Source organism: Phoca vitulina, unplaced genomic scaffold (genome assembly GCF_004348235.1).
Source record: "Phoca vitulina isolate PV1807 unplaced genomic scaffold, GSC_HSeal_1.0 scaffold52, whole genome shotgun sequence".
In the NCBI taxonomy this organism is placed as follows: Eukaryota; Metazoa; Chordata; class Mammalia; order Carnivora; family Phocidae; genus Phoca; species Phoca vitulina.
The window spans coordinates 11,374,477-11,391,972 of NW_022589755.1; the positions used below are offsets into that span (position 1 = coordinate 11,374,477).

Below are 17,496 nucleotides of genomic sequence, written 5' to 3' on the forward strand. Positions count from 1 at the left end.
GGAAGGCGGTGGATAGAGAGAAAGAAAAGCGATCCAAAGAGCAGTCATTGTGGGAAACACAGGGTTAAGGGAAGTTAAACAAGGTTCCTTGCTGCAGGACTTCTCAGGACCTTCACTGCGCTGGAACATGGGCCACAGACTCAAATGCTTACGGAACCCAGGCAGATAGCACAAGTGCGTGACAGGGAAAAGTGCGGGTGGAGAGAGCAGGCCCATCAGGAGGGGATGCTCTGTTCTACCTACTCTGTTCCACAGACTATCCTTACAGGAAATTTGTGGGCTACTATCTTGGGTTGAACTGGGTCTCCCAAAAAGATTTGTCGGAAGTCCTAACCCCTGGTGCCTGTAAATACAAGCGTATTTGGAAACATGGTCTTTGCAGATGTAATCAAGCTAAATGAGGTCATTAGGGTCGGCCCTAATCCAATGACTGGTGTCCTTATAATAAGAAGGGGAAATGTGAATGCAGAGACAGACAGGCACAGACAGAAGATGGCCCTATGACCAAGGAGGCAGAGATTGGAGCAATCCAGCTAAAAGAATGCTAAAGATTTCCGGCACTACCAGAAGCTAGAAGAAGCAGAGAGAGATTCTCCCTAGAGCCACCCAGTTTGTGGGGCTTTGTCATGGCACCCCGGGAAATGAATACAGCCACGAACTCATGATTCAGTATATGCCAATAGTCTCCAGAATGGCCAGAGCGGATGCAGCATTCCCTGACCCAGCGGCCACGGGCCCCTTTTCTGAAAGAGCATCTCTCACTGGATATGCCAGAGCACACATTATAGGGTGCTGGCTCAGAGTCCCAGCCTTTCCTTCTGGGCCCACATGGGCACCATTCCACGGAGGTGACTCCTTGTTTCCTCAGCCAGAAACTGAGGATAATGGGCCAACCTCCCAGGTGGCTGCGAGCCCTCAGTGAGATACACAGAAAGCGCTTAGCCAGGCATGCCATCACATGGAGGACATCCTCCCTCTGAGCGTCGATTTACCCCACTGAGACACGGGTGGCAGCATCCCCCGTGGCTCCCTGGCACATGACCGGCCTTCAAAAGAGTCCACGCAGACCGGTCAGCCCCCTGCACACCGTGCTTCCGTGGGTCCTGCGCTACCTGCCCCCCAGGGCTGCCCTTACCTGTGCTGTGAGCTGGATGGGCTGGGAGAGGGTGAGCTGTGGGGTCCCGGGGGGCTGGCTGGCAGGCTGTGGAGGAGGCAGGTCGCCCCCCCCCAGAGGAGGCTGGGGGCTGCGAGGTCGAGGAGGAGGCAGAGGAGGCAGAGGAGGAGGAGGAGGAGGAGGAGGAGGAGGAGGCAGCGGCGGCGGCGGCAGCGGCACTGGATTGTTGCACGGCGGCGGCCAGGAGCTGGGCCTGAGCTTGCTGCAGGAGGAGCTGCTGCTGAGCTGGCATCAGCGCCGTGAGCTGTGGGGCGCGGGCGGCAGGGCCAGAGGAGGGGCGGGGGCGGGGGAGCAGAGAAGGCAGAGAGGGGTTAGTGCCCGAGCCAAGCAGGTTAGGGGCCTCCAGGAGGCCTGAGGAGGGCAGGAGGAGGGCGTGAGAGCGTGGTGGTGGCCCTGGCAGGACACCCCCTGCCACGGGTCCTGTAACAGATGGGAGGCGGCTGGTCGAGGCCCACGTTCCCTGTCCTTCCCCGAGTACTTACCCCGGCTAGCTGGCTGCCTGTCAACATGAGTTGGGCCTGGGGCAGATGCGGCTGAGCCAGCTGGGGGGGCGGGGGTGCTGCTGGGGCTGAGTCGCCACTGGGGTCTTCAGCCTTGATCTGGGGGGGAGAGAGGCAGGGTCCGGGACCCCAGAATGTTAAGTGGAGGCCAGAGAGAATGCCCACCTGTGAACCAAAGAGAGGGCACGTGTGTGGCAACGGCAGCCTCGGGCCAGCACAGGAGGAGTAGGCTGGGGTGTAGAGGCAAGGCCCTGCCGACCGGCTGGGGATCTTAAGTCCCGCCTCTGGCCTCAGGCTCCTCAACAATCAGTAGGGCTAACACACACCCCTGCACCAAACAGGAGAGAGGCACCTTTGGAGAGCAGTTTTCCCCTCTGGGGGGTGGGGGTCAGTTTCCCCATCTGTAAAATGGGGAATGTGCCAGCAGAGGACTCGGGGCATCAAAGAATAGCGTTCTGGGTCCCCATCCCTCATCTGCTTTATTTATTTATTTATTCATTCATTCATTTATTTATTTATTTTAAAGATTTTATTTATTTATTTGACAGAGGGAGACAGAGTGAGAGAGGAAACACAAGCAGGGGGAGTGGGAGAGGGAGAAGCAGGCTTCCCACCGAGCAGGGAGCTGATGTGGGGCTCGATCCCAGGACCCTGGGATCATGACCTGAGCTGAAGGCAAACACTTAACAACTGAGCCACCCAGGTGCCCCTCCCTCATCTGCTTTAGCCAGAGGTGCATCTCTCATTAATGAAGTAGGACTTCATTGGAAGAACGGGTCTTAGGTTATGAAAAAAAAAAACCACCGACTTGGAACCTGGATCGGAATTCAAATGAGTATGGAAAGAGGCAGACAGTGCGAACGGGTGGCGTGGGCAGACGAGGATGAGGTGGGCTGGCGGCATGTGCGGCCCTCCTGGAGGGGAAGCTTGCCCAGCTCCTCCTCTGCTCCCACCAACCACTCATTTCAAAATCTAAAGCAAAACCCAAAACAACCTAAAAAAAAAAAAAAAAAAAGCACCAAAAACGCTGGCAGGACCAGCCAAGCACATACATAGGCCAGATGTGGCCCAGATGCTGCCAGCTTTCAGCCTCCACCCCAGAAGTCCCTTGAGCCCCTCCTCATCTCTCTGTGCAGGATGTAGATGCACCTCGCATCAAATACATAGGACAGACCAGCATAGAGCAGTCCTGGCCTTCCTCCTCTCCTAGACAGAAAGGCCAGACCGCGGTTGGCTTGCCTGAGAAGTCGGCCGGTAAAGGACATGTGGGGCTGGGGGGAGGCATGGCTTGCAGAATCACACTCTTGGGCCCAGAGGGGACACTGGGCTGAAGGATGATCCCTAATCCTTGTCCCAGCACCATTTTGCAAAAGGGGATCCAGAGAGGGAAAGCGACTTGTGCAAGGTGACACAGCAGCTTGGCAGGGGGGTGTAGCATTTGGAATTCAGAGTGAGATGAACAGAGGCCTGGAAAAGGCCAGATCACAGAGGGTGAGTGGCATGGCCCAGGGCATGGAGACAAATGTCAGAAAGTTTACGGGATGCAGGGATGCAGCATCCCCTGGTGGGGACTCGAGGGCCCCTGGAAGTCTGGCTGTGTTCTGCCTCTTGACCCGGTGTGGGCAACATGGGTGTTCAGTTTGTGAAAACCCACGGAGGATCTCTGTGTGTGTCACATTCCAATTAAAAGTTAAAAAACAAAAAACAACCAACATGGTGAGGATACTAGTCCTCTCAGATTTCTTTCATTCCTTCTGGTTCTCTTGAAAAAGCCTCCATTAGGTGCTAGGATAGTTCTAACGCCTCACCCCCAACACTGCTCATCTCCCTTTCTAACGAATGAAGGAAAGGCCTCAGGCTTAGACCCGTCAGCAGGCAAGAGTCTCTGGGTACATTTTAATAATCATTGTGTTGGGGCACCCGGCTGGCTCAGTCGGTACAGCACAGACGCTTGATCTCGGGGTCGTGAGATCGAGCCCCACGTTCAGCATGGAGATTACTTAAAAAAAATAATCATTGTATTTATTTCCATGGCAAGAGATGCTGGTTTTCCATTCATGAAATTTCCATTTAAAAAACACTTATTTGAGCTGCTGAAAAAGCAAGCCAGTTCACGAGCTGAAAATTGTTGAAGCTGATTGATGGGTACCTGGGGGCTTATTTTCATGATACTCTTTTTTTTGTCCTTTTGTATCTGCTTCACATTTTCCGTAATAAAATGTTTTTAAAACTGAAGCCAATTAACACGATTGTGATGTAAGTAATTGTACACGGTGGTGTGTGGATGTGTCTGAAATTGTGACGGGAGCACATGAATCACTGCAGTTGGGGAAAGCAGAGGCTGCCCTCAAACAGGACGAGGTGTGGACAGAGGCCCGGAGTCAGAGGTCAACGCCCTCTCTGCCTCCGGTTTTCCCGAGGAACCAGGGTCCAGGCCGGGGAAGGGCAGCAAGGACCCTTCCTTCCCAGGGCTCCCCTGGTTTCCCCACAGAGAAGCGAGGCTGCCGTGGGGCTGGGAGGGGCTGCAAAGACACAGCTGAGGAGGGAAAGGGTCAGGACAATGGGCACGCGCTCTGCTCCGAGGGCTAAGGCCAGAACTGCACCTAAGATCAGAGGGAAGGAGGCCAGAGCCAGAGCCCTCCTCCCCTGGGCCCTGGCCAACTCACTCAGCACAAGATACCCACCCACTAAGCTGCATCAGGGCACCTCAGAGGCCATCGGATCTGACAGCCCCCCATGTTAGAGAAGAGGAAACCGAGAAGCCCAGCGGTGGTGGGGCGGTGGGGGGCGGAGGGGAGTGATTTTCCCAAGGTCACGGAGTAGTTCCCGGCCCCCAACCCCATCCCTTGCAGAGGACCCCTGTGCCCCTGCCCTCCATGCTGCTTTCAGGCCTCTGGGCCTGCGGCTGCCCCCACCAGGCTGGAGCATGGAGGCCTGGGCCCCAGACACCTCAGGAAGCCCAGCAGTGCCCAGAAACAGGCAGGGCCCCATCTGGATTAGGGATTTGTTCTGTCTGGCCACTTCCAGCCTCCCCATCAACCTCAGCCATCCTTCCTGAGTCTGCCCCCCATCCCATACCCCCTTCTACTGGCTGGCCCCTGAGTGTGTGTGTTGGGGGGCTGGGGGTAGGGCAGGCCCCTGTCAGGGAAGTTGGGATGGGGGCGGGGCCCTCAGCTTCCTGTTGTTCATCGCCCTGGGGCTCTGGGGGGGATTTCCCTGGCCACCCCCACCCCCCAGGGAAGGGGAAGGAGCCTGGGTGAGTCACAGGCCTGGGGCGGGAGCCTGAGTGTGAGAAGGGGCGGGAGGAGTCTTGTCACCAAGGTGTCGGGGCTCCGTGCCCCCCCTTCAGGCCCTGGGCCCACAAAGATGTGCGGGACCCTCTCCCAGACGCTAACCCATCACAGGACACCCTCCTTGTTCCCCTGCCCTGGCCGTTCTGATAGGTTCTTACCTTGGTGCTGGGGCCAGTTGGGGACACGGAGAATGGAGAGGTCTTATTCTGGGGGTTCTGGGAAGAAAAAGTTGGGGTGGGGCATGGGAAGAGTGAGGTGAAGCAGCTTTTGACACCATGCCCCTCCCCCACAGGGGCCCCCCTCTGTTCCCTTCTCCCCCTCCCAACCCCTCCTGCTCATCTACTCCCTCCTGACCTGATGGTTAGTGTCTGGTCCATTTCTTTCAGTGTCTGCAACGAGAGGGAAAGAGTGAGTTGTCACCTGTGCCCCCCACAGCCCCGCAGCTCCCCCTACCCCACAGGCCCCCTGCCCTCCCTGCTCCCCTCCCCACCCACCTGTGTGCTCTGATGGGGAGTCCAGACCTTGCTTCTCGGCCTCCAGGGGCTTAGACATTCTTATTTCTGGGGACAAAGGAGGGATATAAGTGGGGTGAGGGAAGCCTGGGGGGCTCTTGGGCCCTCCTCCAGCACCACCCTAGCCTCTCTCCAAATCCCCCGCTCTCCCTGCCACCTTGTAAGTGCCTCTTTCCAGGAGACATGCCCTCCTTACTGGGCCTCTGCCCTCCTCTGGCAGGACAAGAAAGGGATCCTTTTCAGCCCTGCAGAAGGTGGCACGGGGAGGGCCACCTCCCGTGAGGCCCTGGGGCAGGGTGGGAGGTAGCCGGTGGTCATGAGAAGGCTTCAGTGCCCAGGAGGAGGTGGGTGATGTTCCACAGGAGCGAGTCAGCCTCAGGCCTCCTCCCGAGGCGCGCCCGTCCTGCCTCACCAGGTTTCGGGTGAGACATGTTTTCCACTCTGAGTGGGGCCTAGGGGTGTGAAGGGCTGCAGCATCCCCAAAGGAGTGAGTCTTCTAAACTCTGCGTGGGATTTGATGCCCTCTGCCCCTCCCCCAACCCACAATGTTCCTGTCCACACCTGACCCCCACCTGGCTTCCCGGCCTCCTTTCTCACATTCAGCTCACAGGCCTGGCAGCCCCACTTGCCACTTGGAACTTCGACTCCAACACCACCCGGCTCTGCCCCTGACCAGGTCCTCGGACTTACTCCTAGGCCTCACCCGGGACTTAAGCCTTGAATCCCCACTGCACGCCCAGATCCAAGCCAGGTGCCCCAGCCTACAAATGCAATCCCCTGCTATCTTCCCATAAACCCAGGACATGAGGGGAGGGGGCAAACAGCAAGCTGGCCCTGGGGCCACAAAGCATTGCTCTTCCCTCACAACACTGTGATGCTGAGGAGGGAAAGGTGAGCACTTACCAGTGCCGAGCACAGTGTTAAGTATGATTCAGAGCTCACAGTAGCAGTTGGTGCTAATATTACCCCCATTTTACAGAGGAGGAAACTGAGGGCCCGAGTGCACAGTGAGACAGCAGAAGTGCCCCAATTGGACACCTGTCTTCATGACTCCAGAGTTCCCGCTTCTCATCAGGACTGCTATGGTCTAGTGGGCCCCCTGCTGTGACTTCCACCCACCTCATCTCCAGCTGTCACCCCTACTCAAGTTCACCCTGACTGACGCCGACTCGAACCCAAACCTTTCTGGTCCTAGACCCCACACAAACCTAGGCTTCTTCCCTATCCATTCTCAGTCCCCTTACGTACCCTGAATCCCAACTCCCACCCAGACAGTACAAGTCCTTCATCTGACCTTGACTCCCAGCTTGGCCTCAGACCTTACTCGTGACCCTGACTCTGACCCCAAGGTCTCCCCCACCACTCACTCCACATCCCTGCCTAAACCACGATGCCCTATCAAAGGGGCTGTCCAATTCAAGCGCGTTCCGCGCCCAAGATATTGAAAGAAGGCCAGCTAACGAGAGCTAGGACGTCCTCAGCAACTGGAAAAAAAAAAAAAATGTCCAGGAATTTTGCAATTGAGGGTTACTCGACATGAAACGACGCTCTGGTTTAAAATTCTTGATTAAAAAGCCAGGTCACACACTGCTCGTGGGAGTGTAAATCGATATAAGCACAAGTCAGGAAAACTGACGAGGTTCCCCCTCCCTAGGACCCGCACATCCACTCCTGAGCATCCTGGGGAGACAAAGGAGCATCCTGCCCCCCAAGCCCATGGGCACACAGCAGCCCCTTCCCCAAACTGGGAACAAGTCAAGGGCCTATCAGAGGATGGACACAATGTGGTATGTCCATACAATGAAACGCCCCACAGCAAGAAAAGGAAGAAACTCCTGCATCACACGCACCACTGAATCTTGCAGGCACGACACCAAGGGAAAGACATCAGACACAAAAGTGGACAGACAGTAGGATTCCAATTACAGGAAGCTCAGAAACAGGCAAGTGATATCAGATGGCCAAGGTCAGATTATGGGTAACGTCTGGGGGTTGCTGGCGGGGAATGAGCGTGAGGAGGCCTGTAGGGGGTTGGAAATGTTCGGTATCGTCATCTGTTTGGTGGTTATGTGGTTCTATACATAGGGAAAAATGCATCAAGCTGCACCCTTAAAATCTGAGCACTTACTGTAGGTATGTTTTCACATAAAAAAAGAAAAAACTTAAAAGCTAAAAAAAAAAAAAAAAGCCAGGACACGGTACTATTAAGGCATAGGCTGGTGAGGGTGGTGTGGGGAGCAGGGGCCCAGGATGCTATGGGAGCTCAGGCCCTGCTTCTAGGCACTAGGATGGTGGTGAGTGGCTAATGATCATTTGAGGCACAGGAGGAGGACCCAGGTCCTAGTCCCAGGTAAGAGACCACACTCCTGACTCTGGGACATCAAAGGCAGGAGTCCTGCCTAATCCTGCCTCTAAATGGCCCAGAACTTGGCCCAGCTCTGGGCAACTGCTGATGCTAGTGGGGTCCTGCCTCCCACCCCTCCTAGCATCCCTGAGACCCCTGCTCCAACCCCCTCGCCGGCCCCCTCCTCCCAGCCAGTGTCCATCTGGCCCCAGGGAGATCCTTCCCACAACCTGGCCGTGAACCTTTCCACAGCTCCCCATCTCCCCAAGAAAAGCTCAGATAGGGTTTTTAAAGAGGTAATCAAGTTAAATGAGACGGTGGGCCTTAATCCAATATGACTGGTGTCCTCATAAGAGGAGGAAACTGGGACGACATAGACACACAGAAAGAAGCCCATGTGAAGACACAGGGCGAAGTCAGCCCTCCCAAGCCGAGGAGAGAGACCTCCGAAGAAACCACCCCCACTGCCACCTTGACCTTGGACTTCTAGCTTCCAGATTTCAGGAAAATTAATTTCTGTTGTTTAAGCCACCCAGTGTACAGTAGTCCGTGACGGCAGCCCTGGGAAAATAATACAGCCTCCCACGGCCCGCCCTCTCACTGTCCTAGCCCTGAGCCCACAGGGCCGTGGCCTTCTGCGTCCCCGTCCTTTCCCACCAGACCAGGGAGCAGGCCTGCTCTGACTCACTGCTGCCCCCCTGGTGTTCCCCAGCTCAGAAGAGTAGGTGTTAAATGTTGGCTGAACGTCCCTCCCTGCAGCTCTCTCTCTACTCGTTCCTGCCTTGGTCTTGCTGTCTCTCTCCCTCCGCCTGGAAGGTCGTCCCCCACTCTGTCTGCCTGGTGACCTCCTACTCATCCTTCAGGCCCCAGCACAGGCTCTGTCCTCTATGACGGCAGCTCCCTCCACCCCGGCTCTCGCTGGCCCGGCCCTCTCCCCTGGCTGCAGCATCTGGGCCCCAGTACGTCTCCCCCGTCAGACTAGGACCCCTTGAGGGCAGGTCTGACTCATCTTGGGGTCCCCAACACTGCCCAGCCCAGGACGTGTGGGTTGAGTGCACAAGGGTGCCCTGAAGCTCTGATCTCCCTCCTCCCTCCAGGCCTTAGCCTCTGCACTTCTCCCTACCTGGCGACCTTTTCTTCTCGATTAGCAAACTCCTGCTCTTTTTGAAGGTCCCAGCTCATACATCACCTCCTCTGTGAAGTCCTCCCTGACTCCTCAGGTGGTTAGTGTCTCTCATCTGGGAACCCCCTGCCTCCGCCCCCTAACACACCCTGACCCCCTGGGCAATGGATTCCCCCTGCCCCAGACTGTGAGCTCCTTAGAGCCCAACAGCCCTGGCTGGGACTATGTCTTTGGAATGAATGAATGCATGCAAGAATCTCTAACAGACCAGGACCCAATCTTGTCCCAGACAAGCCTCTCTCCCTGCTGCTACCCGCCACCTTGACCTTGAGCCCCAATCCCCAAGCAACTCCAACCTAAACCTTTAAAGTAATTTCTGCAGGGACAGTGGCTGAGGAGGCAAAGGTGGCATGAGAGGAAATCTCCACCACTGTTTCCCTTGTTCTCCCTAATTCTTCCCCCCACCCCAACTCGCACACAGCCCAGGCACCCCTGCAGCATTTGGCTGGGTCGACAGCAAAATGGCCAGTGTTGCCCTTCTCCCAAGCCTGTCTTGTTTTTCTTTCCTCCTGCCCCCATCAGAACCCAATCTGAAAAAAGGGTGTCATCATATCATCCCCACCAAGGATGAAGAGGGGACTCCATTTCCACCACAGATCCAAAGCCAAATGATGCCTTAACATCTAAGGGCGTTGACAATCCCCTTAAGAGGCCTGCTGAGGCACCCGTCCTGCTGTCGGCCTTGGCCCAGGCCCCTCTCTCTTGACTCTAGAGAAACACTGACACCTATTCCCACCCAGACACTCTGCTTTCAATGGGACAAAGGAAGACCTGGATATCTGGATTTTGAAAAGCCCCCACCCCTACCCCCACCAGGTGATCTAATATGCTCCAGCTCCCTGGCGCCTTCCAAAGCTCATCTCAAGGCCTCGTTCACACAGACCATAGTCACCCCTCCCTTCTCCCATCCCAGGTAGTGTATAACTCTTTAGAGGGCCAGGCAGGAACAAGCAATGCAGAATTCTACTGGGCCCCTTGAATCCCACCATCCTGGAGTCAGACACACCCAGGGCTACCCACACCCTTGGGGTCACACTCGCTTGCCCCACTGCCTCAGGCCTGGGACTCTGGGTCCCCTCCGCCCTCCCCACCCCTCCCTCGCCCCTCCCTCCCCGGACTTTCACTTCTCCTCTGCATTTCCCCCAGCCGGTTTTAGCAGACTTGGGCCAGCTTCTCGTTAGCACTTACCGAAAATGGGGCTAAATATAGAGGGCCCAAGGGCTGCCCCTCACCCCTCCTGGCCCCTCTTGGCCTGTCCCCTGGGTCTCCTGCCTTCAGGGCCGCCTTCAATCAAGGCTGCGGCTTGGGAGCCCCTGTGGGCAGTGTTTGCACTGCCGGGAACCTCTGTGGGCCCAGCTGGCCCGGTCCCTGCCTCCCTAGGAGCAGCACCTCACACCCCCACCGCACCACATCTGTCCCTGGGTGGCCTCAAGGGAGTGAACACTTCTGAGCTGTCAGGAGGGAGGGATGGAGAGAGAGGCAGCAGACACAACAAGAGAGGGTGGCCCCACAGCTGTGCTGGCAACAGGTAAGGGCTGCCACATCGCACACACACCACAGCCTCAGCCAGGCAGGGCCCAGACGAGGACAGAGACCCGCAAACACACACAGGGACAGGTGTGCACAGACCTCAGGCAGGAATAGTTGCAGAGAAGACATACGCCCAGACGCAATGACAGGGGTAGATAGGCAAAACACACACCCAGACATGTGCATGCACACCTGCACTTACACACGCACACAGACCCCAAATCACACCCCAGAGTCACAGACACACAAATAGACGTACATGTACACACACACACACACACACACCCAGGTCACTCAGATACACACACACGCCAAATCACACGCCAGAGTCACTCACCTCAGAGACATACAAATAGACATACATGTACCCACACACAAATACACAGAGGTCACTCAGACACACACACACACGCACACACTCACACCTGAGTTACTCACAGAGAGACAGATAGATACAGGTGTGCATACACACATACACTCAGGTCGCTCAGGTAGACATACACAGAGACACGTACAAACACACACACATACAGTTACTCAAATACACACAGATGTGCACATACACATCCAGAGTCACTCACAGACACACAGATTGACACAAACAGGCAGACACACACATACCCAGGCTCCTCAGACAGACATACACACATATGTGTGCACACTCACACACCCAGAATCAGCTCATCCTGGGAGACGGCCGGAGTGGACCCCTGAACCCAGTTCACAGGTGCGGAGCCTAAGCCGAGGCAGGACGAGTGATCTGCCCAAGACCATGCAGTGTATTAATTCACGTCCAGGCAGGGAATGCAGGTGGGCCTCCCAGGCAGGGCAGTTCTGTGAGAAATCCCCAGTCAGGGGTCTAACTCAGTACTGAGCATGTACGAGGCCCCCATTCAACCCCAGACAGGGATGAGTCCATGGTGGAGCAGACAGCATGCGGGTGCAGATACCCCGATCTCTGGGTCTACACTGTTATGTGTGCACACGCATACACAGTTGCATATACAATCACCTCAATAAATAATCACGTGCCATCCTGCAAGTAGTCTTCCCTCCATCACAACCCCCTCCCTCACCTCCTTTGCCTTGTCATAGCCACTCATCCTTCACATCTCAGACCAGACGTCCCCTCCTCCAGGAAGCCCTCTCTTACACCCCACTGGCTCAACTGGGCCAGTCTTCTGGGCTCCCATGGCTCCCTGTGTCTCCAGCATCCCAGCCCTGACCCCTCTACCCGTGCCTCCTCCACTGTCTGGCGACAGGTCTGTCTCCCCCCACTGGGAACTCCAGGAGGATGGACCCGAAACTCCCTTTTTCAGTTGTATTTCCAACACCCAGCACGGAACTGCTCAGTAAATATATGTTGTTGAAGGATCCCAGGGATGCAGACAGGATGGTACACGCCAAACCAGGACTCATCCCCACAGACACTCACGATGTGACACACACCAACACTGCTATAAGGCTGCAAATGAAAGAGTCACGTAGTCCTGACGCTTGTTGTGTTCCAGGCACTGTGTTAAGCATCTACACACATTACCTCATTTAACCCTCCCATCAGCACTGCTGGGAGATGACTATCATTATGCACAGATAGACACATTTTACCAAATGAACCAGCAAATACAAATCATCTTGTATGGTGCCTGGCACCCAACATCCACTCGGTCAACTGACATAGGATACATTTTCAGGCGGTGATAAATGCCATAAAGGAAAGACAAAGCAGGGGCAAGAATGGCGGGACTGGTTGCCAGTTCAGACAGGGAGGTCAGGGAAGGCCTCCCTGAGGAGGTAACATCTGAGACAAATGAAGTGAGGCAGTGAGCCAAGAGATCATTGCCAAGGCGAGCCCACAATGCCACACACCCATGACAGGCACACTCGGAGGACTCAGAACTACCACTCACAAACACACGTGCACGGAAACTCACACACACTGAAAAGTCCTGCAATTCAGTGTTCCCACCCCTTTGCAGCCCCCACCCAAGAAGCCCACCCACTGATCCTCCATATAAGAGCTTGCTACCAACACCGGGGCTCCGTCCTCCCCCACCCCCCCCAGAGCCCAGAACACTGCAGCACAGATGAGGGGGGAGATGAGAAGCCCCCAGGTGTCTGGAGTGGAAGGGAAGGGGAAAGAGGAGCTGAGGGTGGGGACCGGACCCAGGGAGGGAAAGGGGGAGCTGCTGAGGTACAGAGTGAAAGCAAGTAAGAGGAGACAGCTAAGGAGGAAGGGCAGGCAGGCAGAGGGCGCTGGCCCCAGGCCCCTTACCTGGAGCCCCCATGCTGGAGTGAACCATGCTGCCCGCCCCGCAGGGCTGGGGGAACAACTGTGTCATCTCCCCGCCCTCTCTGGGGGCCAAGCCCTCTCAGCCGGAAGTCACCCAGGGAGGAAACCACAGGGTCCGCCCCCTTCAGAAGGGAAAATACTCTGGCCCAAAGGCCCACCTCAGGAGGCAGCGGACCCCAAACCATGTGTGTGTTGGGGAAGTGGGGGTAGTGGGGCACAGGATAAGCAGAGTCTCTGGGAGGTGCTGCAACAGCAGCCCCAGCCCTCCAGCTGCCTCCACCAAGGCAAACACATCTGGAACAGGGCATGTGGGTCTGGGAGAGAGGATGGGCCCATGACAACAACAACAACACTAAACCCTGGCTAGAAGTTTTTTTTGGGGGGGGTTTCCCAATGCCAGGCTTGACAGGTGCACTTGACAGGCACCATCTCTTGAGGTGATCACTATTTGCCCCGTTTTACAGACGAAAAGACTGAGGCCCAGAGAGCTGAGGTGGCCTTTCCGAGGGCCCAGAGCCAAGAAGTGATGAAGCCAAGAAGCAGAGCGGGAGGAGACGTTTGTGGTGGGCGTCCTGCAAGGCTGTGGGAGCGGAGGTACCCAGCCACGCACCTGTCCCCAGGTGAGGCGCCCGTCCGCTGAGAGGAAGCGGTGCCCGTGGGAAGTGGCAGTGCGGGCGACGGGGCGGGGCCTTAGCCCAGAGTGGCAAGACGTCTGCCAGGGGGCAAATGCGGGCGCCCGAGGCGGTTCGGGTGAGGGGAGCCCCGGGTCCCCTGACTGCCCGCAGGCCTTTCTCAGAATTGCGCTCCCGGCCCAGCATTTCCCTCCGCGCCCGCCAGAGGGCGGCAGCGCCCAGCCAATAGGCCGGAGGGCGGGGCCGGCTGCGGAGGAGAAAGCCCCTCCCTCCGCTCCCCTCCCCGCCCCCCCCGCCCCCGCGCGCACACCTGCGAGGGTCACACAAAGGCGCAGGACTCCCCGCGCACCGCGGCGCAGACAAAGGTGCGGCCGAGTCCGCGGCCCTCTTCCTCCTGCCCGCGCCCGGTCCGAGGCTGTCAGGCCACCTGGCGCCTCTAAACAGCCCGCCGGCCCGCGCTAGGCCCCGCAGGACTCGCCGCGCCCACGCTGAGGGACGCCCCCAAACCACACGCGCGCACACGGACGCCTGGACTCACCCAGACACATACACTCAAGTATTTACACACATGGGCCCCAGCACTTCACACACACGTGTGCACACGCAGACACACGGGAACCCTCCTCTATGCGCCCAGGGTCCAACACCAACCCTCTCTACCCACCATCCGTGACTCCTGTGTACAGAAACCCCTCCGCTCCCTCACGTGGGCACAAGGGCACATCTACACCTGTGTGCCCAAGCGCGCCTCCGGCCATGTGTGCCCACGCTCACACCCATGCACACTCGGGCAGGACAGAACACACAGGCAGACCTTCATGAGTGCCCTTCCTGCACACAGGCTCTGTGCACCCAGACACGCCCAGGCAGGCAGGCCCACTCATTGGGGATGACCGGCACATTTTACATCTGTACACAGAGGGGACAGTTCCCAGCCATCTACACTCCACAACATCCCATTTCGTAACAGCTGTTTCACTGAGGAGATCCAGAGACCACACAGCATCAACCCAGCTTCAACTCAGACCTCCCGCCTCCTAGTCCACCCCTATCTCTCTTTCAGATGCGGGGTTTCCTTTCCGGACAGCAGTCTGGCTGGTGGCAGTGAGTACTGGAGTCTTGTCTTGACCCTGTAGGTTCTGTTTTGATTTAGGATTTATGTCTTGAGGGGCTTGGAACTTAGGGTCACAGGACATTATGGGGGGCCAGAACCCTACCAAGCCACCCCCGTGGTCCACCACGGACATAGTCAATGTCATCCATGTCAAGTACATGCTTCTGGACACGACTGGGTGTCAGCCCCTTAGGGTGAGCACGAAGAGAAGTACCACCCATTTCTGGCACTGCTCTCCCAGGTCTGTAGCTGAGTGGGGAAACGAGGGAAGGCCTCAAGCGCTCCCCCAAGGGATAAAATCGCCCTACACCTCATGCCTCCCAGGCTGACTGAGTCCCTGAGCTGGAGTCAGGAAGTGAAAGAAGAATGGGTCTGAGATGTCTGCCTGCTGGGAGAGGACAGAGGGATAGAGTTTGGGGCCACTGGGTGGGGAAGGCCTGGCAGCCAGGAATGGGAGGCCCAGGCAGGGCGGGTAGTGGCCTCTCAGCCAGAGAAGAGGCCTCAAGCCATGTTGAGCAAGGCAGGTAGAACATGGGAGCTGGGGAGCAGTGGGGGCCTCTCGGGGTGCGGGGAGCCTGGGAGAGAGGCGGTGCAGGGGAGGCCAGGCTGGGCTCAGGGCTGAGCGGTAATTAAAGGAGACGTAGGGGGCTCCCCAGGGCCAGCGGGGCTGGTAACTGACACGCGGGCCCCATTGCTCTGCTCATATTTCTCACCGGATCGATACGTTTGACTCCCGACAAGACAATAATCGCTTGTACGCGGCTGGCGAGTCGATCAAATACATTATTAGAGCGAGGTCCCCCGGGGGCCCGGCGGGGAGTGGGGGGGGGGAGCAGCCAGCCCACCGGGGACAGCAGAGCGGGATTCTTCACCCCTCAGGGCCCCCAGCCATGGCCTCTTCCTCTCTGTTGCCTCTGGGGACCCTCTCTGTGGCTTGGTTCCCCAGCTTCTTTCAGGATTCCTGCTGTCTCTGGTGACCTCTCCACTCAGCCCCCCAATACGTCCCTGCTCTGCATGGGGACCCAAGGGGTCTTTCTCCACAAGTGCTGCCTCATCTGTAGGGCTGCGTGTGTGGGAGCTCAGGAGGCCCCTCAGACCCCCAGCTTGGCAGGAGATAGGGAGACAGGGATGCAGGCCACACTGAGTCAAGAGCTGGGCCAGGAGAGGAACTGGTGATTCATTGATACCAACCTTCCTCTGCATCTCAATCTGCTGGCCTTCAGCAGAGAACACGCTGAGCAGCCTTTGGGAGGCGGGGGAGGGGGGGGCAGGGAAAACTGGCTTAGGGACCCAAACACATAGGAAAACAGGATGAGGAATGGCAGACAGACACAGAGACAGAGAGGTGTCTGGCTAGTCCTACTGCAAGGCCATCGTCCAGTGGGCGTCAGATACTCGCGAACCAAACCGAGCCTTGTCCTGCCCTGGGCACTGTTTGCCCACCTCTTCCCCCACCTTCCTGATGTCTGGGCTTGAGCCTTCATTTTCTGTTTACACACCTGCTTCACCCTCCGCCCTGACCTCAAAACTGCTTCTCCAGTGGCCATAAGTCAAGGTCAAGCTGCAACCACCCCATGATCTGCTTCGGAGCACCCAGCATCCAGGGACTTAAAAATATTTCTTCTTCACCATCATCATCACCACCACCACCACCAGCAGCAGCTCTGTCTACTTTGTGCTCGTTGAGCCAATACATTATTTCTAATTTTCATGACAATTTGAGAAAGTAAGGTCTATGATCATCTCCATTTTACTGATGAATTAGAGCTCAGAGAGGTGAAGTCACTTGCCCCACGTCACACAGCATGTGAATGATGGAGTCAGGATTCAAACCCAGACCTGTCCTCCCCACAGCTTGCTCTCTCTCTCTACTGCATCATGGGCCTCCTTCGAGCTTTGAAATGCTCCCCGTCCTCCAGTGGACAGCAGGAAGCGCGCTCAAGAGCACCAAATCCCATCACGGCCCACAGCCCCACTCCCGCAGCCCTTAGTCTTGATATTCAACAATGCAGTGGACTCCCTCTGACTCATCAGCTCCTGGCTGAAGGTAGGCCATCCCTTCCATGTCCTTCGATTCAAACTCTCCTCCGTGTCCCTTGGTGCCAAACCCTGGGCTGGGGCTGAGGACCTAGAGATGAGCTGGGCTGAAACCTGCCCGATAATCTGATGGAAGACAGAGGGCGGTGTGGTACAGAAGGCTTGTGAGCAGGGGGCATTTATACAGCAGTCGGGCCTTCGCGAGGCAAAAATGTGGGGAAGCGCACTGCCGACAACGGGAACAGAAAAGGTGGAAAGGGAGGTGCGGATGGCTTGGTAAAGGGCAGACAAGGCGGATAGAGGAGACAAGGTAGAGACGCAGGGCCAGACCCCAGGGCCTTGCAGGCCAGGCAAGCATTTTGGATTTTACTGCAAGCACAGCGGGATGCCACCGAGAGGGTCTTAAGCAGGGAAGTGACGTGGTTCTGTGAATGTTTTGTGGACAGTTTGGGCCACTGTGGGAGGCCAGAATGAAGGGCTGGAGTGTGAGGGAGGTCAGCCATGAGGAAATGGGTGGTGTCCAAGTGAGATGGAGGGGATGATGGCTGGGACCAGGGTGATGGGTGTGGGGGAGAAGGAACACGTGTTCCTAGAAGCAATTTTGAGAGTAGACCCAACAGGATTGGTGATTTGCTGAAGGTGGGGTGGGATTCGGGGGGAGGAGTCAAGGATGAAGCCCAGGAACGCAGAAGTACCTTTCCCCACCTTCGAAAGGTTGAAGAGAAGGGAGACCTCAAGCTGGGATGAGAAAGATCTGGGCAGGGTGCCATACATGCCTTGAGGCTGGATTTGATGTTGTAGGTGGAAGACTTTTGATCAGGGACAGTGTGTGTGGAGATCCGTGGCATGAGGACAGGCTGGTGACAGGATGAGCAGAGAGAAGA

General features: G+C 56.9%; 1 protein-coding gene across 2 annotated transcripts in view; it reads right to left on the reverse strand.

Annotated features, from left to right (window-relative positions):
* The window catches only part of POU2F2 (POU class 2 homeobox 2), a 31,215-nt gene extending 18,323 nt beyond the window's left edge, over positions 1-12,892 (reverse strand). For both annotated transcript variants that reach the window (XM_032388743.1, XM_032388742.1), the window contains exons 1-5: positions 12,812-12,892; positions 5,462-5,527; positions 5,322-5,356; positions 5,126-5,182; positions 1,657-1,773 (exon numbers count right to left, since the gene is read on the reverse strand). In XM_032388743.1, the coding sequence (XP_032244634.1) occupies positions 1,657-1,773; positions 5,126-5,182; positions 5,322-5,356; positions 5,462-5,527; positions 12,812-12,878 (342 nt within the window). In that variant the 5' untranslated portion in view covers positions 12,879-12,892. The remainder of the gene's footprint in view (positions 1-1,656; positions 1,774-5,125; positions 5,183-5,321; positions 5,357-5,461; positions 5,528-12,811) is intronic.
* Between the last annotated feature and the right edge of the window lie 4,604 nt (positions 12,893-17,496).